Consider the following 19,544-nt stretch of genomic DNA (forward strand, 5'->3'; position numbering starts at 1 on the left):
TTATTTATATTGTCCCCTTTTTTCATTAATACCTATATGATAATCATTTATTTTAAATTTCCTGTCTTATAGTTCAGACATCTGTCTCCTAGCTGAGTCCATTTCTGTTGATTTCTTTGTTTCTTGACAGGCTTTTTTTTCCTGTGCTTTTTTGTGTCTCGTGTTTATTTTTAAGCCAGATGCCATGTGTAGGACAGTGGACACTGCAGTAAGTAGTGTTTATCCATCCTAAGATATGGGTATGTCTCTTTTTTTGCTAGGGCCTATCAAGTAGGTCTTTATTTCAGGGAAAGTTAACTTTTTCCAAGTCAAGAGTTGAGTTGAGTTTGGTTTTGTTATTGCTCTGGTTACCCTCAGTGGACCACAGGTTTCAAATTCCTTAGAATTACTTTGCACTTAGAATGTAGGTTGGGTTCCTAGAGACTTTTTCTCAGTGTTTCTGTCCACCCTCAGCCATAGGCTTTCCCTGTGAGTCTGTTCTGAGAGGGTCTTAACCCAACAGAACTGCTATTACTTGAGATTTGCAACCTGGCTGAGGAGAAGTTTGGAATGGGGAGCAGCTGTCTCTGTTTGCCTGGTTTATGCTTAGCTTTAGACAGGCCTGTGTGCCTGAATCTTGGAACTGAAACAGTTTTGTTTGCTGGCTTATTTTTCACTACATCCTGTAGTCTTAAAGAATATTTTAGGATAAAACTTTGTTTTCTGTGTATGTATAACATGTTTTTCTTTACCGTTTGACAGAGGAGACCTTGCCTATTTTGATGGACTTAGTGAGACTATTCTTGCTGTGGGGCTTGTGAAACCAAAAGCTGGTAAGAAATAAAAATGTAATGATAATGTTTGTATATAATGGTTTAGAACTGAGTAACAACACATTTTAAGTAGCTGAAATTTTTATCAAATATTTGTTCTGAATTCTAAGTAGAAACATAGAAAGTGATTAGGAATATTTAATAGTTTACTCACTTTATGGTAGAAATGAGTCTGTCTTTAAAATTATTAAATTGGGGCACCTAACTGGCTCAGTTGGTAGAGCATGTGACTCTTGATCTCAGGGTCATGAGTTCAAGCCCCATCCTGGGTGTAGAGCTTACTTAAAAAATTTTGTGGGGACAGGGGAGGTAACCTGTGTGGCTCAGTTGGTTGAGCATGCAACTCTTGATTTTGGCTCAGGTCATGATCTCATGGTTCATGAGTTTAAGCCCTGCATCTGGCTTCGTGCTGGTAATGCAGAGTCTGCTTGAGATTTTCCCTCCCTCTCTCTCTGCCCCACCCCTGCTGTCTGTCTGTCTGTCTGTCTCTCTCTCAAAATAACTAAATAAACTTAAAAAAAATTTTTTAGGGACGCCTGGGTAGCTCCGTTGGTTAAGTGTCCGACTTTAGCTCAGGTCATGATCTCGTGGTTTGTGGGTTTGAGCCCCGTATCGGGCTCTGTGCTAACAGCTCAGAGCCTGGAGCCTGCGTTGGATTCTGTGTCTCTTCTCTCTGCCCTCTCCTGGCTCACACTCTGTCTGTCTCTCTCTCTCTTTCAACAATAAGTAAACATTAAAAAAAAATTAAAAGAAATTTTTTTAATAAAATTGTTAAACTATAATTTCTGCATTTTATCTTGCTTATTTTTTGTTACTCTTTGATGATTTACCTAAAGTTTTTTGCAGTATACATTTTTCATCAGTTAGTAAATTTAATGTTAAAAACCATTTTTGTCTCTGCGTTTTTGGTTTGTTTTCTTTTTGTGGGTCTTTTTTCCTTCTTGAGAGTGAGAGAGAGACTGATTGCCAGAGCACACTCAGAGGAGGGGCAGAAGGAGAGGGAGAGAGAGACTCTTAGCAGGCTCTGCACCCAGCACAGAGCCCCACAAGGGGCTTGATCTCACCACCATGAGATCATGACCTGAGCTGAAATCAAGAGTTGAACATTTAACTGACTCAGCCATGCAGGCGCCCCATCTCTGCATTTTTTTTTTTTTTAGTCTTGATGTCCAATGGAAATGAAAAGAGAATTCAGAATAAATCTTAAAGAAGTGAGAAGTGGTGTTTAATTTAACAGTTTCAACTTCATTATACAGATTTTTTATCAGAGCTAATGACAAAATAATGGATTGATTTAAATTTATTATAGATTTTTTTTTTGATATATGAGACATCTTACTACAATGGGAAATAGTAGACAAAATTGTTTGTAATGCCTGAATAAAATTTTGAGGTCACAACTGTTTTGAAGTTATAATTCACATGGTACAGACATGTAGTCTTAAACAGTTTATGTGATTATATTATAAACTTATTTCCTTAACATAGAACCTCAAAGTATTCTCAATCCTGAGGTATGTATCTCTCTTTTCTTCATTTAAAAGTTTATTCATAATAACAGTCAATGACTGTCCCTGCCCTCTGTTGTAATAAACATAAATTGTCCGTCTAAGGTAAATACTAAAATTTTGTACTACTCAAACGTAAACTTCAGTGCAAAATTAAAATTATGGCATAGTCTTTGATACGGCAACAAAGGTGTTATCTTTGATAATGAAACAATTCTGGCTTTTCTATCAGTAAGCACTGAAAATTTTGACTCTTGAATGTAATGTTAAAGCTGACGAAGTCCATATATTACTTTGCTTTTTCCAAGAAAATACTATTCTTGGGGCATCTGGGTGACTCAGTTGGTTAAGCGTCCGACTCTTGATTTCAGCTTAGGTCATGATGTCACAGTTTATGGGATTGAACCCCTCGTCAGGCTCTGTGCTGTCAGTGCATAGCCTGCTTGGGATTCTCTCCCTCTCTCTCTCCCCCTTCCCCACATGCACACATGCTTTCTCTCTCTCTCTCTCTAAATAAATAAATAAATAAAAAATAAAATATTTTTGAAGTTAAAGTCATTGTTTTCTTTTTTTATTTTTTTTTTTTAATGTTTCATTTATTTTTGAGACAGGGAGAGACAGAGCATGAACAGGGGAGGGTCAGAGAGAGTGAGAAACAGAATCTGAAACAGTCTCCAGGCTCTGAGCTGTCAGCACAGAGCCCAACGCGGGGCTCGAACTCACGGACTGAGAGATCATGACCTGAGCCGAAGTCGGACACTTAACCGACTGAGCCACCCAGGCGCCCCTAAAGTCATTGTTTTCTAAGTCAGGCTTTTTGGCACGAGTTTGCTTTATTGGTGAATTCTGTGTAAGCAAGAAGAGTATGAATACATGTTTCAATTTTATGATTGTTGGAATAAAACATAGGAATTCTTCAGTGATTTTTAGCATTTGCAGGTTTTTGTCTACAGACAAATTGACAAGGTTTAGTTATTTTTTGAGTTCAGGGAAGCATTTCTCATGTATTGAAAGATTCACATAGTTGTCTAGTTTCAATCTCCTCTTCGTGGGAGGTAACTTACCTGAAAGAGCTTATGGCTTTTGGACATTATTCATTATAGTGATTGTGAGTGATTAGTGGTTATGAGTCAATTTACCTCATCTGTATGACCCAGTGGGACTGCCACCAAAGTCAAATCATATGTAAACTCCTTCCTGGAAGTTATTCTTGGAATGGTCTTTCTTTGTGTTTCGAATACAGTAAACCTCCTACCTCAAATGTAGTCAGTTCTGTCTATTTATTTAGAGAGTGTGCAAGCGACAGGGGAGGGGCAGGTGGAGAGGGAGGGAGAGAGAGAATATTAAGCAGGCTCCATGCTTTGTGCGAGCCCAATATGGGGATCATTCCCACAACCCTGGGATCATGACCTGAGTCAAAAGCAAGAGTTGGATGCTTAACTGACTGAGCCACCCAAACACCCTTAGTCAATTACTTCTGGAAAGCCAGTGGACTTCGCAGTAGAAGAGGAGAACTTTGTATTTTCATTTCTGAATCAACATCTCTTGAAAAGGTACCAATTCATACTGTCATTGAAGTTGCCTTAGAAGTAGAAGGTACCATTGGCCAAGTTTTCAGTGCCAAAGCATGCCTTTGTAAAAATGCAGTGAGTTATGTATGGTTCTGTTGAGTTTCTTCATCAAAGCAGCAAAAGCAGATGGGTTAGCAAAGGATCTTAAGTGCTTATATTTGTGCACAAGTATTACACTTTTTCTTTCAAAACTTTTTCAAAACCTTAAAACTTTTTCATTCAAAAGTAGTGAAATTTGGAACTGGTCCACAGACCTAAACAACTTATGTTAATTTCTAAAAGGTGCTAATAAGATAATGCACTTTATAGATAAGAAGTGAAGGTTGACAAAAGGAAGAAATGTCAGTCATTTAACCTTGCTGCATCCTGAAGGGAGATGGCTTCCAGTTCTACCATTTTCTGTTGCAAAATACTTGAATAAATGATGAGAGATTTAGAGAAGATGACATCATTTGACAAGATACTACTTTCCTTACCTTTCTTTACTCAAAGTCGTAAACCAGCTCCATCATCCATAGAATTCCTACTTCACTAGAGTTTCTGTAATCAGAGATGACTTCTTTGGCATCGCCTGGTGACTGAATACTTTGAGATAAGGCTTCTATTAAGGAAAACATAAGTTTTCATAAAGTTTAGGCTTTTTAAGTCAGTTTTTCATGAAATATCAGGTATATTTTGAGTTCATTAGGTGGAAGATCTGTGCCTTCAGCCTAATTGACTGGAAGCTTCATACACAAAGCTGACTTTTGTACCCCTCAGTGTTCATCAGTGAAAGTAAAAGTTTTGTACTTTCTGTGGCATTATATATGTTTAAGCAGGCCAAAGGTATATACATGAAGAGATGTCCATAATTGTAACATAAGATATATTTCCTTTTATTCCTATCAGTAAGGCACTGTTTTTGGACATTGTAACATGACGTGTCATCTTGTGCCTGTACGCATTTCTTAATGTTAATACCATAAAAAGAAAATAAAGTTAAACAGTACCTCAGCATGAATTTTTAAAAAAGCTTGCACTTGGTAATGTCCCCTCTGAAACTATAAATTATCTGGTTTTGATATATAAATTCATCTGGGAAACTCATTTAATATATGAACTCATATCTGTTTCTATGAATTTGACTATAGGCATCTGACGTAAGTGGAATTATATGGTATTTTTTCTTTGCGACTGGTTTATTTCACTTATAATGATCTTAAGATTCATTCCTGTTACAGTATGTGTCTGAATTTCCTTTTTAAAGACTGGATCATATTCTATTTTATTGTATATGTAGACCACATTTTGTTTATCCATTCATCTGTTGGTGGACACTTGGATTGCTTCCACTTTTTAGGTACTGTGAATTATGCTGCTGTGAATGTGGGTGTACAAATAGAAAGCTTTATATTTTAATAAACAGACTATTTTATGCCATTCTGATTTTGGAATTAAAAGTTTTTTTTTAATACAGTTTTTAAAATTTATTTTGAGAGAGAGCACATGTGCATGCATGGAGTGGGGAGGCCAGAGAAGGAGGGAGAGAGAGAATCCCAAGCAGTCTCCACACTTTCAGTGCATAGCCCAGCATGGGGCTTGAACTCACAAACTGTGAGATCATGACTTGAGCTGAGATCAAGAGTCGGACCCTTACCTGACTGAGCCATTCAGGTGCACCATGTAATGCTGATTTTAAATGGCATTAAATACTGAAGTGCTTCTTTTATTTTTTTAAAGTTTTTTTTTTTTTTTGACAGAGCTTGCACGAGAGGAGTGGTAGATTAGAGAAAGAGGGAGAGACAGAATCCCAAGCAGGCTCCTTGCTGTTAGTGTGGGGCATGATGTGGGCTTCAGTCTCAAGAACCATGAGATCATGGGGGGGGTGGTTCCTGGGTCATTCACTCAGTTAAGCATCTGACTTCGGCTCAGGTTATGATCTCACGGTTTGTGGGTTCAAGCCCCACGTTAGGTTCTGTGCTGACAGCTCTGAGCCTAGAGCCTGCTTCAGATTCTGTGTCTGCCTCTCTCTCTGCTGCCCCTTCCCCCTGCCCACTCATGCTGTGTCTCTCAAAAATAAAAATAAACGTTAAAAAAAAAAAATAGAACCGTGAGATCAAGACCTGAACTGAAACCAAGAGTCTATCGCTTAACTGACTGAGCCAACCAGGTGCCCCTGAAGTGTTTCTTTTTTAATATCGTTCTTTTTTGTATTACTATTTACTTATTTAAATGATCACAGGTAGTAATATTTTAACATCAAATTAAAGTGAATTCAGACATTTCATATACTATTTAAATGATTTTTGGTTTTTTTTTTAAGTAGGCTCCACACCCAACGTGGGGCTTGAATTCATGACCTCAGGATCAAGAGTCGCATCCTTTACCCACTGATTCAGCCAAGGTGTCCCCTTCATATACTATTTAATCACTAGTTCATTTTAATGATAAAGCCATTAGTCTATTAATGCTTAGATAGTGGATGTGGATGTAATGGTAAAACCATGGTGTATTAGTGCTTAAATAGTGTAAGTGGAGTTTTTTGGAATAATCCCTAACCCATGTCTCCTCTATCTTAGGCATCTTTCAACCTCATGTACGGCACCTGCTGGTTTTGGCAACCCCTGTGGATATAGTGATTCTTGGACTTAGCTATGCTAATTTACAAACAGGTATAGCAATCCATATGTGGTATTTTTAAAATAAACATGTTAGCCAGTTTAATATAATTAAAAGCTAATGTTTTTGACTAAGTTAACTTTCCAGACTATTTGCTCATAGCAAAATTATATGTCCCCACAGGGATGGTACCTTTCAGGTTAGTAGCTTCACCAAGCAAATATTTTGAATATGTTTACCATATTAACATACACTCCTTAAATGTACAATATAAAATGGTAGTAAAAGAGAAACAGTTGACACTAGCGAGTTTTTCCAGTAGTGCTTTCAATTTCTTCGTTTCTAGTTTTTTGAATAGCCATTTTAACATACACAATACCGAAATGTACAATCTTTCCTTTAACATAAGAAGACCTTGGTTTATTACTAGTACATTCAGTGGTTTCTTTTGCATTGTGGCAATCTGGGTGAAATGTTGAATTTCAGTGACTCAAATTAATGATTATTGCTATCACATCCTTAGGCTTGTTTGTAAAATTTAATAATTTGGGAGAGTTTTTGATGTTGTATAATGTTACATATATTAAACTTATTATATGTTATAAATTTTTTATGTATGTACATATTATAGGTTCTATTTAACTTGAATAAATCGTATCAGACTTTTTACAATAATTTGAAAATTATGTTCTACAAGCTTTTGGATAGATCAATAAGAATTCAGTAAAAATAACAATTCTGAAGATAATGCAGTGATTGTCTCAAACTTTAAACGAGCTCATAAGCTGATTCCTGTGTTCTTTCTTTAAAAAAAAAAATAGGTTCTGGAGTTCTTAATGACAGTATGTGTGGTGGAATGCAGTTGCTTCCAGATCCCTTATATTCTCTTCCCACTGATAATACTTACCTTTTAACAATAACTTCCACTGATAATGGCAGAATTTTCTTGGCTGGAAAGGACGGCTGTTTATATGAAGTAGCATACCAAGTAAGTCTAGCATTTATAAACATTTTTTTGTCTCGATTTTTTTCATTTTTAGGGATAGCTTTTGCTTTTGTTTTCTAATTATATAAGCATACTAATAAATTCTTAGGGAAAGTATTCATACATACAGTTAAAACCATAGTCTTCCATGACTATACCATGCCTATGAAACCCAGTCCTCTCTTCTAGAAATAAATAGCATTATCAGTTCTGAATATTATTTTTTTAGAAAATGATCCACTGATAATTGTAACTATAGCTATGTATTTATGTAAGTATGTCTATATATATATATACACACACACACACACACACACACATACACACACGTATATAATTACATAATGTACTTTTCTGTATGTATGTTTTTACTTAGGTTATTACTTATTGTTACATAATTGGCTTCTCACTAAATTGTTGCTTTGTGATTACTGCATATTTGTCTGTAAAATGCAGACAATTGTTAACAATTTTCTTCTTCTTTTTTTTTTTTTTATTTTTTAAAAATTTATTTTGAAAAAGAGGGAGAGGGGGAGAGAGAGAGAATCCCAAGCAGGCTCTGTGCTGTCAGTGCAGCCTGAATTTGGGCTCAAATTCATGAACTGTGAGATCATGACCTGAGCCAAAATCAGGAGTCAGATGCTCAACTGACTGAGCCACCCAGGCGCCCCTTAGCAAATCCTTTCTTGATGGACTTTTAAGTTTTCAGTTTCTCTCTTCACAGATAATGCTTTTGCAGGCCTCCGTTGTATATGTGTAGATACTTTTTTGTTTAGAGACTTTTAATTCTAATGGTTGGGTTATAGAGTATGTGCATTTAAAATTGTATTTTCATGTTTTCATGTTGCCCTCTAAGAGTTTTAGACTCTTAGAAGACTTCTGTGAATGTACCCCACCACCAACCCCCACTAATGCTACTATTATCAAATTTACTAATTTTGGCTGATGTGATTAGAGGGAAATTTTTTTTTTTTTCCTGGTTGAGTTGAGGGAGGATCTTTTCATGTATTTTTGGTCATGTATGTTTTCTCTACTCTGAAATGCCCTTTTATGTCTTATCCCTATTGTATTACTGCCTTTTTCATAAGGTAAATGTTAGGGAACTGATAAAGTAACATTCTTAGAGTCACATAATTAGTGGCAGAGCTAGGACAACAACCCTGGTCAGCTGTGTTTTTTATATTACATAGTATCTCTTGCCCATTTTCTCTTGGCTTTGTTCATTATCAAAAAAGTAGGGAGGGGCACCTGGATGGCTCAGTTGGTTGAGTGTCCGACTTCGGCTCGATCATGATCTCGTGGTTCAAGAGTTTGAGCCCTGCATTGGGCTCTGTGTGGGCAGCTCAGAGCCTGGAGCCTGCTTTGGATTCTGTGTCTCCCTCTTTCTCTGCCCTCCCCTGCTTGACCTCTGTCTCCCCCTCTCAAAAATAAATACTGAAAAAAAAAAAAAAAAAAGGTCTTGTATGGCAAAAGTCAGTCATTGAGAAGTACACTGTAGATTGTGATTGTGATGGCTGCTGTTGTTAAAATTTCTTTTTAGCTGAAGTGGGAAGAGATGATACAGGTACCTCTCTCCTGTGTTCTTTGAGCTCTTATAAACTGCACTTACTTGCTTTACTACTTTTATTTTTTATTTATTTAAAAAAATTAAAAAAAAATTTTTTAACATTTATTTATTTTTGAGAGAGAGCATGAGCATGGGAGGGGCAGAGAGAGAGGGAGACACAGAATGTGAAGCAGTCTCCAGGCTCCGAGCTGTCAGCCCAGAGCCTGATGCGGGTCTCAAACTCACACACTGCGAGATCATGACCTGAGCTGAAGTCAGATGCTTAACCAACTAAGCCACCCAGGTGCCCCTATTTTTAAATATTTATTTTTGAGAGGGGTGGGGAGGGGCAGAGAGAAGGGGAAATACAGAATCTGAAGCAGGCTCCGGGCTCTGAGCTGTCGGTACAGAGCCCGACGCAGGGCTCAAACCCACAAGCCCTGAGATATGACCTGAACCGAAGTTGGATGCTTAACCTACCGAGCCACCCATGTGCCCTTGCTTTACTGCTTTTAAATAAAAGAATTTTTAAGATAACTAAAATATGGGTGTATTAACAGCACTGTGAGGTTTTGAAATAGCTGATTTCATTGAGAGCAGTGATATGATTATGGCTAACTACATTTTCTGTTTTTAATTAAAAGACTAAACAATATTCTGAATAGTATGTCTATTGACAGTTGTTGGTATTTCATTACCATTTGAGGATTTTTGCACACATGGGTATATGGTAGTTGCTTTGATGGGTGTACCTACATTTACAGGTCTTCCTTCTTTCAATTTTTCCTTTTAAGGCAGAAGCAGGTTGGTTTAGCCAAAGATGTAGGAAAATAAACCACTCAAAGAGTGCACTTTCTTTCCTTGTTCCTTCATTGCTACAGTTTACATTCTCAGAAGATGGTAAGTAGAAAACAATAAATTTGGCAGTTTTTTTTTTAACAGATTGTTGACTTCACAGTTTTCTTCAGAAATTCTTTTTTTTTTTTTTTTTTTTAATGCTTATTTATTTTGGGGCTGGGGGAGCAGAGACAGAGACAGAGAATCCCAAGCAGGTACTGCACTTGTGCCTGACTTAGGGCTCAGACTCACAAACCATGACATTATGACCTGAGCCCAGATCAAGAGTTGGGCACTAAATTGACTGAGCCACCCAGGTGCCCCCAGAAATTCTCATTCTTAACTGAAAGTTTGTCTTATTAAATAACATTTGGTATATATTCATAAGGTGTTTAAAGGAAGAAGAGATTATAAAATAGACAGTGTTGGTTTTATTCCCAAGTTCCTATGAATGTAGCATCACAGAGCGTGGGTCTAAAACAGCTGTATGTACTTAAACCAATACTGTGTATATGTGAGAGAGAGAGAGAAACCTCTAATACATGTTTTGTCTGTCTAGAAGAAATTGAATATGAGTAAATGAATATATCTGAGTTTTTAATAGAATTAGAGATTTAGGCAGGTGAAATAATTAAAAACTAGTGAGATAAGATAAATACATTCAAAAAACATTGTGACTGAAGTTTTAAGCTTTTTCCCTTCACACAGTGATTCATTAAACTAAACTGGAAGTTTCTTGAACACACTGAGTATAATTATTTCTGTGTTTCTAGCATATAGTAAACAGTCATTAAATGTTGGATGAAGAAATGAGAATAATGTAGAGTTTTTTTTGTCTTATAGATCCTATTCTTCAAATTGCAATTGATAATTCTAGGAATATTTTATATACACGATCTGAGAAAGGAGTAATACAGGTAAGTATTAATATTACACCGCCATTTAAGTGGGGGGAAGAACATCCCTGTTTTTAAGAAGGAGATTCAGTTACTCTTAGCCTTTTCCTATAGGCTGTGTGCTTTTTTTTTTTTATTTTAAAAAAAAATTTTTTTTTCAACGTTTTTTTATTTATTTTTGGGACAGAGAGAGACAGAGCATGAACGGGGGAGGGGCAGAGAGAGAGGGAGACACAGAATCGGAAACAGGCTCCAGGCTCCGAGCCATCAGGCCAGAGCCTGACGCGGGGCTCGAACTCACGGACCGCGAGATCGTGACCTGGCTGAGGTCGGACACTTAACCAACTGCGCTGCCCAGGCGCCCCTGTGTGCTTTTTTAAAAAACTACTTCTCGGGGTGCCTGGGTGGCTCAGTCAGTTAAGCATCTGACTTCAGTTCATGATCTCATGGTTTGTGAGTTCGAGCCCCACGTCAGGCTCTGTGCTGACAGCTCAGAGCCTGGAGCCTGCTTCCGATTCTGTGTCTCCCCTCTCTCTCTGCCCCTCCCCTGCTCAGGCTCTGTCTCTCTCTGTGTCTCTAAAATCAATAAATATTAAAAAAAATTCTTTAAAAAAAACTACTTCTCAGGGTCCCTTTATTGTGAAATTTTAAATCTCTGAATGTTACCAAATCTGTTTGAAGTGCCACAATTAAAGGATCCCTGAAAAGGAGGAGTCTCTTTAATAAAATATTACTTAAAAGATTATTTTGTAAAGTACACATGGGTTATAGTTATGTTTAAGTGGGTACAATTTTTTATTCACAGGTTTATGATTTGGGCCACGATGGACAAGGAATGAGCAGAGTTGCCTCAGTTTCGCAGAATTCTATTGTCTCTGCTGCTGGAAACATTGCTAGGTAATATGTAATTTATTGTCAGACATTTCATTTACAGGCATAGTTAAGCTATTTGTGTACAGCATACTAAGATTCTTTTCTCTTCAAAATATCTCTAAAAGATCAGGAATGCTGAAGGAGATGATATTGGAGGCTCTGTTTGAGCTGCTAGAGAAAGACTCTTAATTCTGAAGCTGGATGGTTTGAAACAAGGCAGACTGGTTTTACAGTGTAAAGTACAGTTTGACATGTTTAGGTTGTCTGTACAGGCAGTTACAGGAGTTATGACTAAGAAACTACATGCCTCAAAGTTCCCCACTTGTAAACACTCCAACCTTTTAACAGGCCTGCGTTGTATAAGATTAGTTGGTCTGATAATTGACACAAGTGCCCTTTGGGAATACAGGAACTTTACAGTCGTATTGTCCGCATTGTATTCTTGAGGAAACTAAAACTAATGAGTGTGATGATTTATCTGAAGTGTGACTCCTCAATAAATACTAGAATCAAGGCTACAGCCAAGTCTTCAGACACTATACACTATGATTTACATGTATCACAACTAATTTAGCTCAAGTGAGAAAATTCTCTTATAACAAAGGCCTCAAATTTTCAGCTTCAGTTTTCTGTGTGCTTGGGTCATTGCTGCATTGAGATATCCTAGTGAAAAATCAATGTTTTCTTTGCTTTTCAGTGACAAAAAAAATTCTCAAGGCAGACCATCTAAAACAAAGTTTTTCCTTTTTCGGCTCCCGACTTTTTTTTTCTTTTTCTTTTTCTTTTTTTTTTTTTTTTTTTTTGAATTGTTTTCAAATCCCAGAAAAACTAGAAGAGTAGCATGGTAAAAACTGATACACCCTTTATCCAAATTTAACAGTTGTTAACCATTTTCCCTTATTTGCTGACTTTCTTTCTTATGAACTACTTGAAAGTAACTTGCAGACATGACTTGACATGACTTTCCTCCTTACATCCTTCAGCCTTCATTTCCCAACTCTCTTATATAAGCACAATACCAATTCCACACCTAAAATAATTAATAATTTTGTGATACTATCTTGTAATTATACAGTTCATATTAAATTACTTAATAGTCCCAGAAATCTTTCGTAACAGTTTTTCTTTTCATTTTTCTCCAGATTCAGTCAGAGCCCATGAATTACATTGGTCATTTGTCTTATTGACATAGAACAGATGTCTCACTGTCTTTCTTTTTCCCTACATTTGGTGGGGTGCTGGAGTCTTATTTGTAGAATATCTCATTTTCTGTATTTGTCTTTTTCATTGTCATTAGATTAAAAAAATAGACAATTTTTTTTTTTGGCCAGTATTACATAGATGATGTGAACTCCTTGTAGTGTTACATCAGTAGGTACCCATTACCAGTTTTTGCACTATGGAATACTTGGCTAAGGTGCTGTTTACCAGGTCTCTCTGTTATAAAGTTTCATTTTTCCTTCTTTTTAATTAGTGGTAATCTTTACAATGATAATTTGATGCTCTGAGAACCCCTTGTTCCTCATTAACCATTTACCCAATGGAATTAGTCTTTTATGATCTTTCAGAAAAGGGTTACTTGTAACAATATTAATGTAAACTCATATTCAGGGGTTTTTGCTGGCGCTTGCTGCTGTTGTATTAATTTTCTAAGAAGTTAGTCTTATTTTAGCATATTTAGATGTTTAGTAGACCATTTTAAAAATAAACTTTAGTTTTTTTCCTTTCTTGTAGGACCATAGATCGTTCTGTTTTTAAGCCAATTGTTCAAATAGCAGTGATTGAAAATTCTGAATCGCTGGATTGTCAGTTACTGGCAGTCACACATGCAGGTATGTTGTTTAATTCATATGTCTGCTATTGCTGTTAGAACTTGATAATCTTCAGATTTGGAAAATTATTATTAGAAATGTATTTTTACTTGTGTATTAATTATCAAACAATATTAATAACTCATTAAGTTAAAGATTTTGAAAATTAGAAATTTTTCCCTGGTTCTTTCTCCTCATTTTATAGATGTAAAGCTAGGCCTAAAAAGTAAAGTGGCTAATATTCAGTGACAGAGCCTGAATAGGAACAAGGACTCCCTTGGCTTAAAATTGCAGATTCTTTCTACTAAAATGTGTTGATTCACCTGTCAGTTCCAAGTGACAGCTTCTTAGAAATCTACTTCAGGTCATATTACACATGAGGACTTTGCATCAGTCAGGAAAGTGATGTGTGGCTTTAACAGGTGTCTGGTGTTACTCTGTGGAATTGCTTCAATAACACACATACCTCGGGATTTTCATTTTCTGTTACTGATGTATAATTTTACTCCATCATCAGGTGTAAGGTTATATTTCAGCACTTGTCCATTCAGACAGCCATTAGCACGACCTAACACATTGACACTGGTTCACGTTCGCTTACCTCCTGGATTCTCAGCATCTTCAACAGTGGAAAAACCTTCAAAAGTACATAAAGCACTTTACAGTAAAGGTAAATTCTGAAATATTATCAGATTTAAGATTGTTTTTTTTTTTAATTGTTAAAATTAGAATGTCTTTTGAGCCATTTGAAAATAACAAATTTTCCAATAAAATTTAGAATGTTTTAGTTTTTTACCTTAATTATGGTTTTAAAACCTAGAACCTTAATGGACTTAAGACTGATGTCACTAAAGTCAATATAAAGGAAAGAAGTTAGCGGGAGGGTCTGGAATTGAGCACAGCAGACTAAATTTCAAAATCAAACTGTCATGTCAACTAGTATTGCTGAGATGATGCTTTTATAGTCTTTTTTATCTCTGCCATTCCACTAGTTTAGCTTCATCATTTTTATTCATGATGTGTTTGGGATAACCAGTACATGAATTTCTATTTCATTGAATATTAGATACCATTGACTGAAAGTGACAACACTTTTATGTACTAAATATGCTTTTTTAAAGTTAATAATTAATTCATAAGCCCATTGATTACAAACTATATCCTAACTTTAGAAATTTTAAGATGTTGGGGTACCTAGGTAGTTCAGTTGGTTGAGCATCTTTTTTTTTTTTTTTTAATTTTTTATTTAATTTTATATTTTTAGTTTACATCCAGGTTAGGATATAGTGCAACAATGCTTTCAGAGGTAGATTCCTTAATGCCCCTTACCCATTTAGCCTATCCCCCCTCCCACAACCCCTCCAGCAACCCTCTGTTTGTTCTCCATATTTAAGAGTCTCTTATGTTTTATCCCCCTCCCTGTTTTTATATTATTTTTGCTTCCCTTCTCTTGTGTTCATCTGTTCTGTGTCTTAAAGGCCTCGTATGGGTGAAGTCATATGATATTTGTTTTTCTGACTAATTTCGCTTAGCATAATACCCTCTATTCCATCCATGTAGTTGCAAATGGCAAGATTTCATTCTTTTTGATTGCTCAGTAATACTCCATTGTATATATATACCACATCTTTATCCATTCATCCATCGATGGACATTTGGACTCTTTCCCTACTTGGGCTATTGTTGATAGTTCTGCTATAAACATTGGGGTGCATGTGGCCCTTCAAAACAGCATACCTGTATCCCTTGAATAAATACCTAGTAGTGCAGTTGTTGGGTCATAGGGTAGTTCTACTTTTAATTTTTTGAGGAACCTCCATACTGTTTTCCAGAGTGGCTGCACCAGTTTGCATTCCCACCAGCAGTGCAAAAGAGATCCTTTTTCTCCACATCCTTGCTAACATCTGTTGTTGCCTCAGTTGTTAATGTTAGCCATTCTGACAGGTGTGAGGTGGTATCTCATTGTGATTTTGATTTGTATTTCCTTGATGATGTGTGATGTTGAGCATTTTTTCATGTGTCTGTTGGCCATCCGGATGTCTTTGGAGAAGTGTCTATTCATGTCTTTTGCCCATTTCTTTGCTGGATTATTTGTTTTTTGGGTGTGGAGTTTGAGAAGTTCTTTATAGATTTTGGATACTAACCCTTTATCTGATATGTCGTTTGCAAATATCTTCTCCCATTCAGTTGGTTGCCTTTTAGTTTTGCTGATTGTTTCCTTTGCTGAGGTCCCAATAGTTCATTTTTGCTTTTGTTTCCCTTGTCTCTGGAGATGTGTTGGGTAAGAAGTTGCTGCGGCCAAGATCAAAGAGGTTTTTGCCTTTTCTCCTCAAGGATTTTGATGGCTTCCTGTCTTACATTGAGGTCTTTCATCCATTTTGAGTTTATTTTTGTGTGTGGTGTAAGGAAGTGGTCCAGGTTCATTTTTCTGCATGTCGCTGTCCAGTTTTCCCAGCACCACTTGCTGAAGAGACTGTCTTTATTTTTATTCCATTGGATATTCTTTCCTGCTTTGTCAAAGATTAGTTGGCCTTACATTTGTGGATCCATTGCTGGGTTCTCTTTTCTGTTCCATTGATTTGAGTGTCTGTTTTTGTGCCAGTACCATACTGTCTTGATGATTACAGCTTTGTAATACAGCTTGAAGTCCGGGATTGTGATGCCTCCTGCTTTGGTTTTCTTTTTCAAGATTGCTTTGGCTATTTGGGGTCTTCTCTGATTCCATACAAATTTTAGAATTGTTTGTTCTAGCTCTGAGAAGAATGCTGGTGTTATTTTGATAGGGATTGCATTGAATATGTAGATTGCTTTGGGTAGTATTGACATTTAGCAATATTTGTTCTTCCTATCCAGGAGCATGGAATATTTTTCCATTTTTTTGTGTCTTCCATTTCTTTCATAAGCTTTCTATAGATTTTTCACCTCTTTGGTTAGATTTATTCCTAGGTATTTTATGGTTTTGGGTGGAATTGTAAATGGGATCGATTCCTTGATTTCTCTTTCTGTTGCTTCATTGTTGGTGTATAGGAATACAACTGATTTCTGTGCATTGATTTTATATCCTGCAACTTTGCTGAATTCATGAATCAGTTCTAGCAGTTTTTTGGTGGAATCTTTTGGGTTTTCCATATACAGTGTCATGTCATTTGCAAAGAGTGAGGAGCATTTGACTCTTTATATCAGCTCAGATCATGATCTCACGGTCATGAGATCAATCCCTACATTAGGCTCTGCATTGAGCCTAGAGCCTGCTGGGGATTCTCTCTCACCCTCTTTCTCCCTGCCCCTCCCCCACTTGTGCTCTCTCTCAAAATAAATAAGCAAACATTTTTAAAATAGAAAACTTAAGGGGCACCTGGGTGGTTCAGTTGGTTGAGCATCCGACCTTGGCTAAGGTCATGATCTCCTGGTTCATGGGTTTCAGCCTCACATCAGGCTGTATGCTGACAGCTCACAGCCTGGAGCCTGTTTCGGATTCTATGTCTCCCTCTCTCTCTTTGCTCTTCCCCCAGTGTCTCTCTCTCTCTCTCTCTCACAAAAATAAACACTAAAAAATAACAGAATCATGGGAATCTACTCCCGAAACCAAGAGCACACTATGTACACTTATATACTATAAGTGTACAAGTACACTTATAGTATACAAGTGTATACTTGTACTATATACACTATATACGCATGTTAGCTAACTTGACAATAAATTATATTTAGGGAAAAAAAATAGAAATTTTAAGATGTGAAAAAAGTGTTTACCCAAAAGAAATGAAGTAGAAGATCTGGAACACTTGATGATTCTACCCTACCAATAATTATATGTCCTTTTAGGGGATTAATTTTTGTTTATTTTGTAACTTATTTACTTATTGTGATGCACGTTATGTATATGTGTTATATGTATTAATATTAGTAGTAACTAATATTACTAATTAAGGTAATTAGGGATGCATATTATTTGGCATTCCATAAGATTTTGTGTTTTAAACTTTAGGTATTCTACTGATGGCAGCCTCAGAAAATGAAGATAATGACATTTTGTGGTGTGTTAACCATGATACATTTCCTTTCCAAAAGCCAATGATGGAAACCCAGGTAAGTTATCCTGAGAATCTTAAGGAACTTTTTATATATTTTATAATATTAAGTGAAGAGTAAAATTGTAAGCATGTTGTGATATTTATCTTGTGTGATATTTATCTTGAATACTCATATATGATTAGAAATCGAAAATAAGTGAATTCTGTTAATTCTTTGTTTTTCCTCTGAGGTTGGTTAATCATTAAAACTATGTTTTGACATTGGAACCCTTTTAGAATGGTTTTCATAATGTACCCCAAAATGCATGTTTTTTCTGAAATGACTTTTGTCCCATTTAAATATATTGGATTTTCAGTTATTTAATTATGAGGCCATCCACTATAGTTATGACTTAGAATTTTATCTTAATGATGCCTTTAATTTATAGTTCTGCCCGCATTCAAAAATTTGTTTAATTGTAGAAATTTTCAAGCGTGCACAAAAATAGAATGATAAATCGAACCCCCATAATTAAAGAATTACCAACCCTTTCCCCATCTTGTTTCATATCTCTTCCCTGCATATACAGATGTACACACACAAACACATGGTTGTGTTTTAAAAGCAGATATCACCACATACTCCATGATGTCGACACGGAGTTCCTAAGTAAGGTTTGCCGCCCCGGCCGGCCTTGGTCCAGTCCCACACCTGGGCTGCTCATCTCAGCCCTCAGCATAGAAGGAGCTAAGGAGAGGCCAGTGCCACCAAGAGTATGGCTAAGGGAGCCATCTATGCTCCTTCCCATTGGTATCCCCTATTTACCCCTATCTGTTAATCCTAAATGCCCTCGCATGACCCATGCTGCTTGGCCCCTGAGGATGCTGATCAAACCAAATAAATATACTCCTTTTGGAATCATCTCTTTAAAGGCATTTTTGGTTCCAGCTGCTGCCAGCTGCTTCCTGGTTATTCTCAAACTTAAGCCCTTTTAGTTATGAGGAGCAGGAAAGGTATGTAGATGACAGGAAGAAGAAAGCATCCCCAGGGATGGGGGCATGGTTTGAATGGGCTCTTCCAAGTTTCTGACATGGCCCAGGGAGCTGGGGTAGAGGGTAGGTATGGAAGCAAAAAGCATTTTTCTCATTCTTTTTTTTTTTTTTTTTTTTTCCCATTATTTAAGCTTTACTGAGCACTGACTATGTGTCTCATCCTGTGGTAGACTGTGAGGATTCAGAACTCATTAAGATACAAACCTTATCCTGATGGAAGCACATTGTTAGAAAGTGCAGGTTTGAATTCTGGCTCCCATTTCCTTAAAGCTGTGGCTCAAAGTGCTTAATGTATCTGTGGCCCTCAATTACTTTGTCTATAATAGGTATAAGAATACCTACCTTTGTGGGTTTGTTGTAGGATTAAATGAGTTCATGTGTGTAAAGCACTCAGCATACTGCCTGGCATATATGAAGCACTCAATAAGTGATTAAAAATGATAACTGTTATTTTTTTTTTTAGCAAATACTATGCATCGTATCCTTTCATTTGTATAATACTTGTTCCCAAATATGGACTTTTAAAAAGAAAAACAGTTACCAAATATAAATGTGTAGTGCATGGACTTTAACCAAATTATACTCTCCCCAAAACAGCTGTATAAGACATTAGAACAATGGGGAAATTCTGTATTGACTGGGCATTAGGCTATTGTTAACATTCTTAAATGTTACAGTAGCATGGTTATCTAAGAAAACACCCTTATTTTTAGGAGATGCATGGAAAAGTATATAGCAGTGACATATGTCATTTTCAAATGGTTCAGTTAAAAAAATATATATATATATATATTTATATATGGCAAAATGCTAATAGTTATTGAATCCAGGTATTGGGAATATAGACATTTATTGTGCTTTAAACATTTTTAGAAGTTTGAAATTTTTTATAATAAAAGTACTTTAGAAAATTAAAACACTTTAAAAAGAAGTAGCTTAGAAAGCAAAAACTTCAGAAGAGAACAAAAATCTGTATGTCAGCAAAGGGAAGTATTAAACCTATCCAATCTATCCTGGAAAGATGGTAGGATCTAGTTTTTG

At 36.3% G+C, this 19,544-nt stretch overlaps 1 protein-coding gene across 2 annotated transcripts in view; it reads left to right on the forward strand.

The window, feature by feature from the left end:
* NUP155 (nucleoporin 155) overlaps positions 1-19,544 on the forward strand; it is a 72,998-nt gene that overhangs the window by 8,488 nt on the left and 44,966 nt on the right. The window contains exons 4-12 of one of the 2 annotated variants that reach the window (XM_015067613.3): positions 742-812; positions 6,450-6,542; positions 7,311-7,477; positions 9,815-9,920; positions 10,701-10,774; positions 11,559-11,650; positions 13,361-13,458; positions 13,955-14,107; positions 17,426-17,526. In XM_015067613.3, coding sequence (XP_014923099.1) covers positions 742-812; positions 6,450-6,542; positions 7,311-7,477; positions 9,815-9,920; positions 10,701-10,774; positions 11,559-11,650; positions 13,361-13,458; positions 13,955-14,107; positions 17,426-17,526 — 955 coding nt within the window. Of the gene's footprint in view, positions 1-741; positions 813-5,649; positions 6,361-6,408; positions 6,543-7,310; positions 7,478-9,814; positions 9,921-10,700; positions 10,775-11,558; positions 11,651-13,360; positions 13,459-13,954; positions 14,108-17,425; positions 17,527-19,544 lie in introns of those variants that run through there. The other variant, XM_053201385.1, reaches the window with a different exon arrangement.

The sequence above is a fragment of the Acinonyx jubatus genome, chromosome A1 (assembly GCF_027475565.1).
Source record: "Acinonyx jubatus isolate Ajub_Pintada_27869175 chromosome A1, VMU_Ajub_asm_v1.0, whole genome shotgun sequence".
In the NCBI taxonomy this organism is placed as follows: domain Eukaryota; kingdom Metazoa; phylum Chordata; class Mammalia; order Carnivora; family Felidae; genus Acinonyx; species Acinonyx jubatus.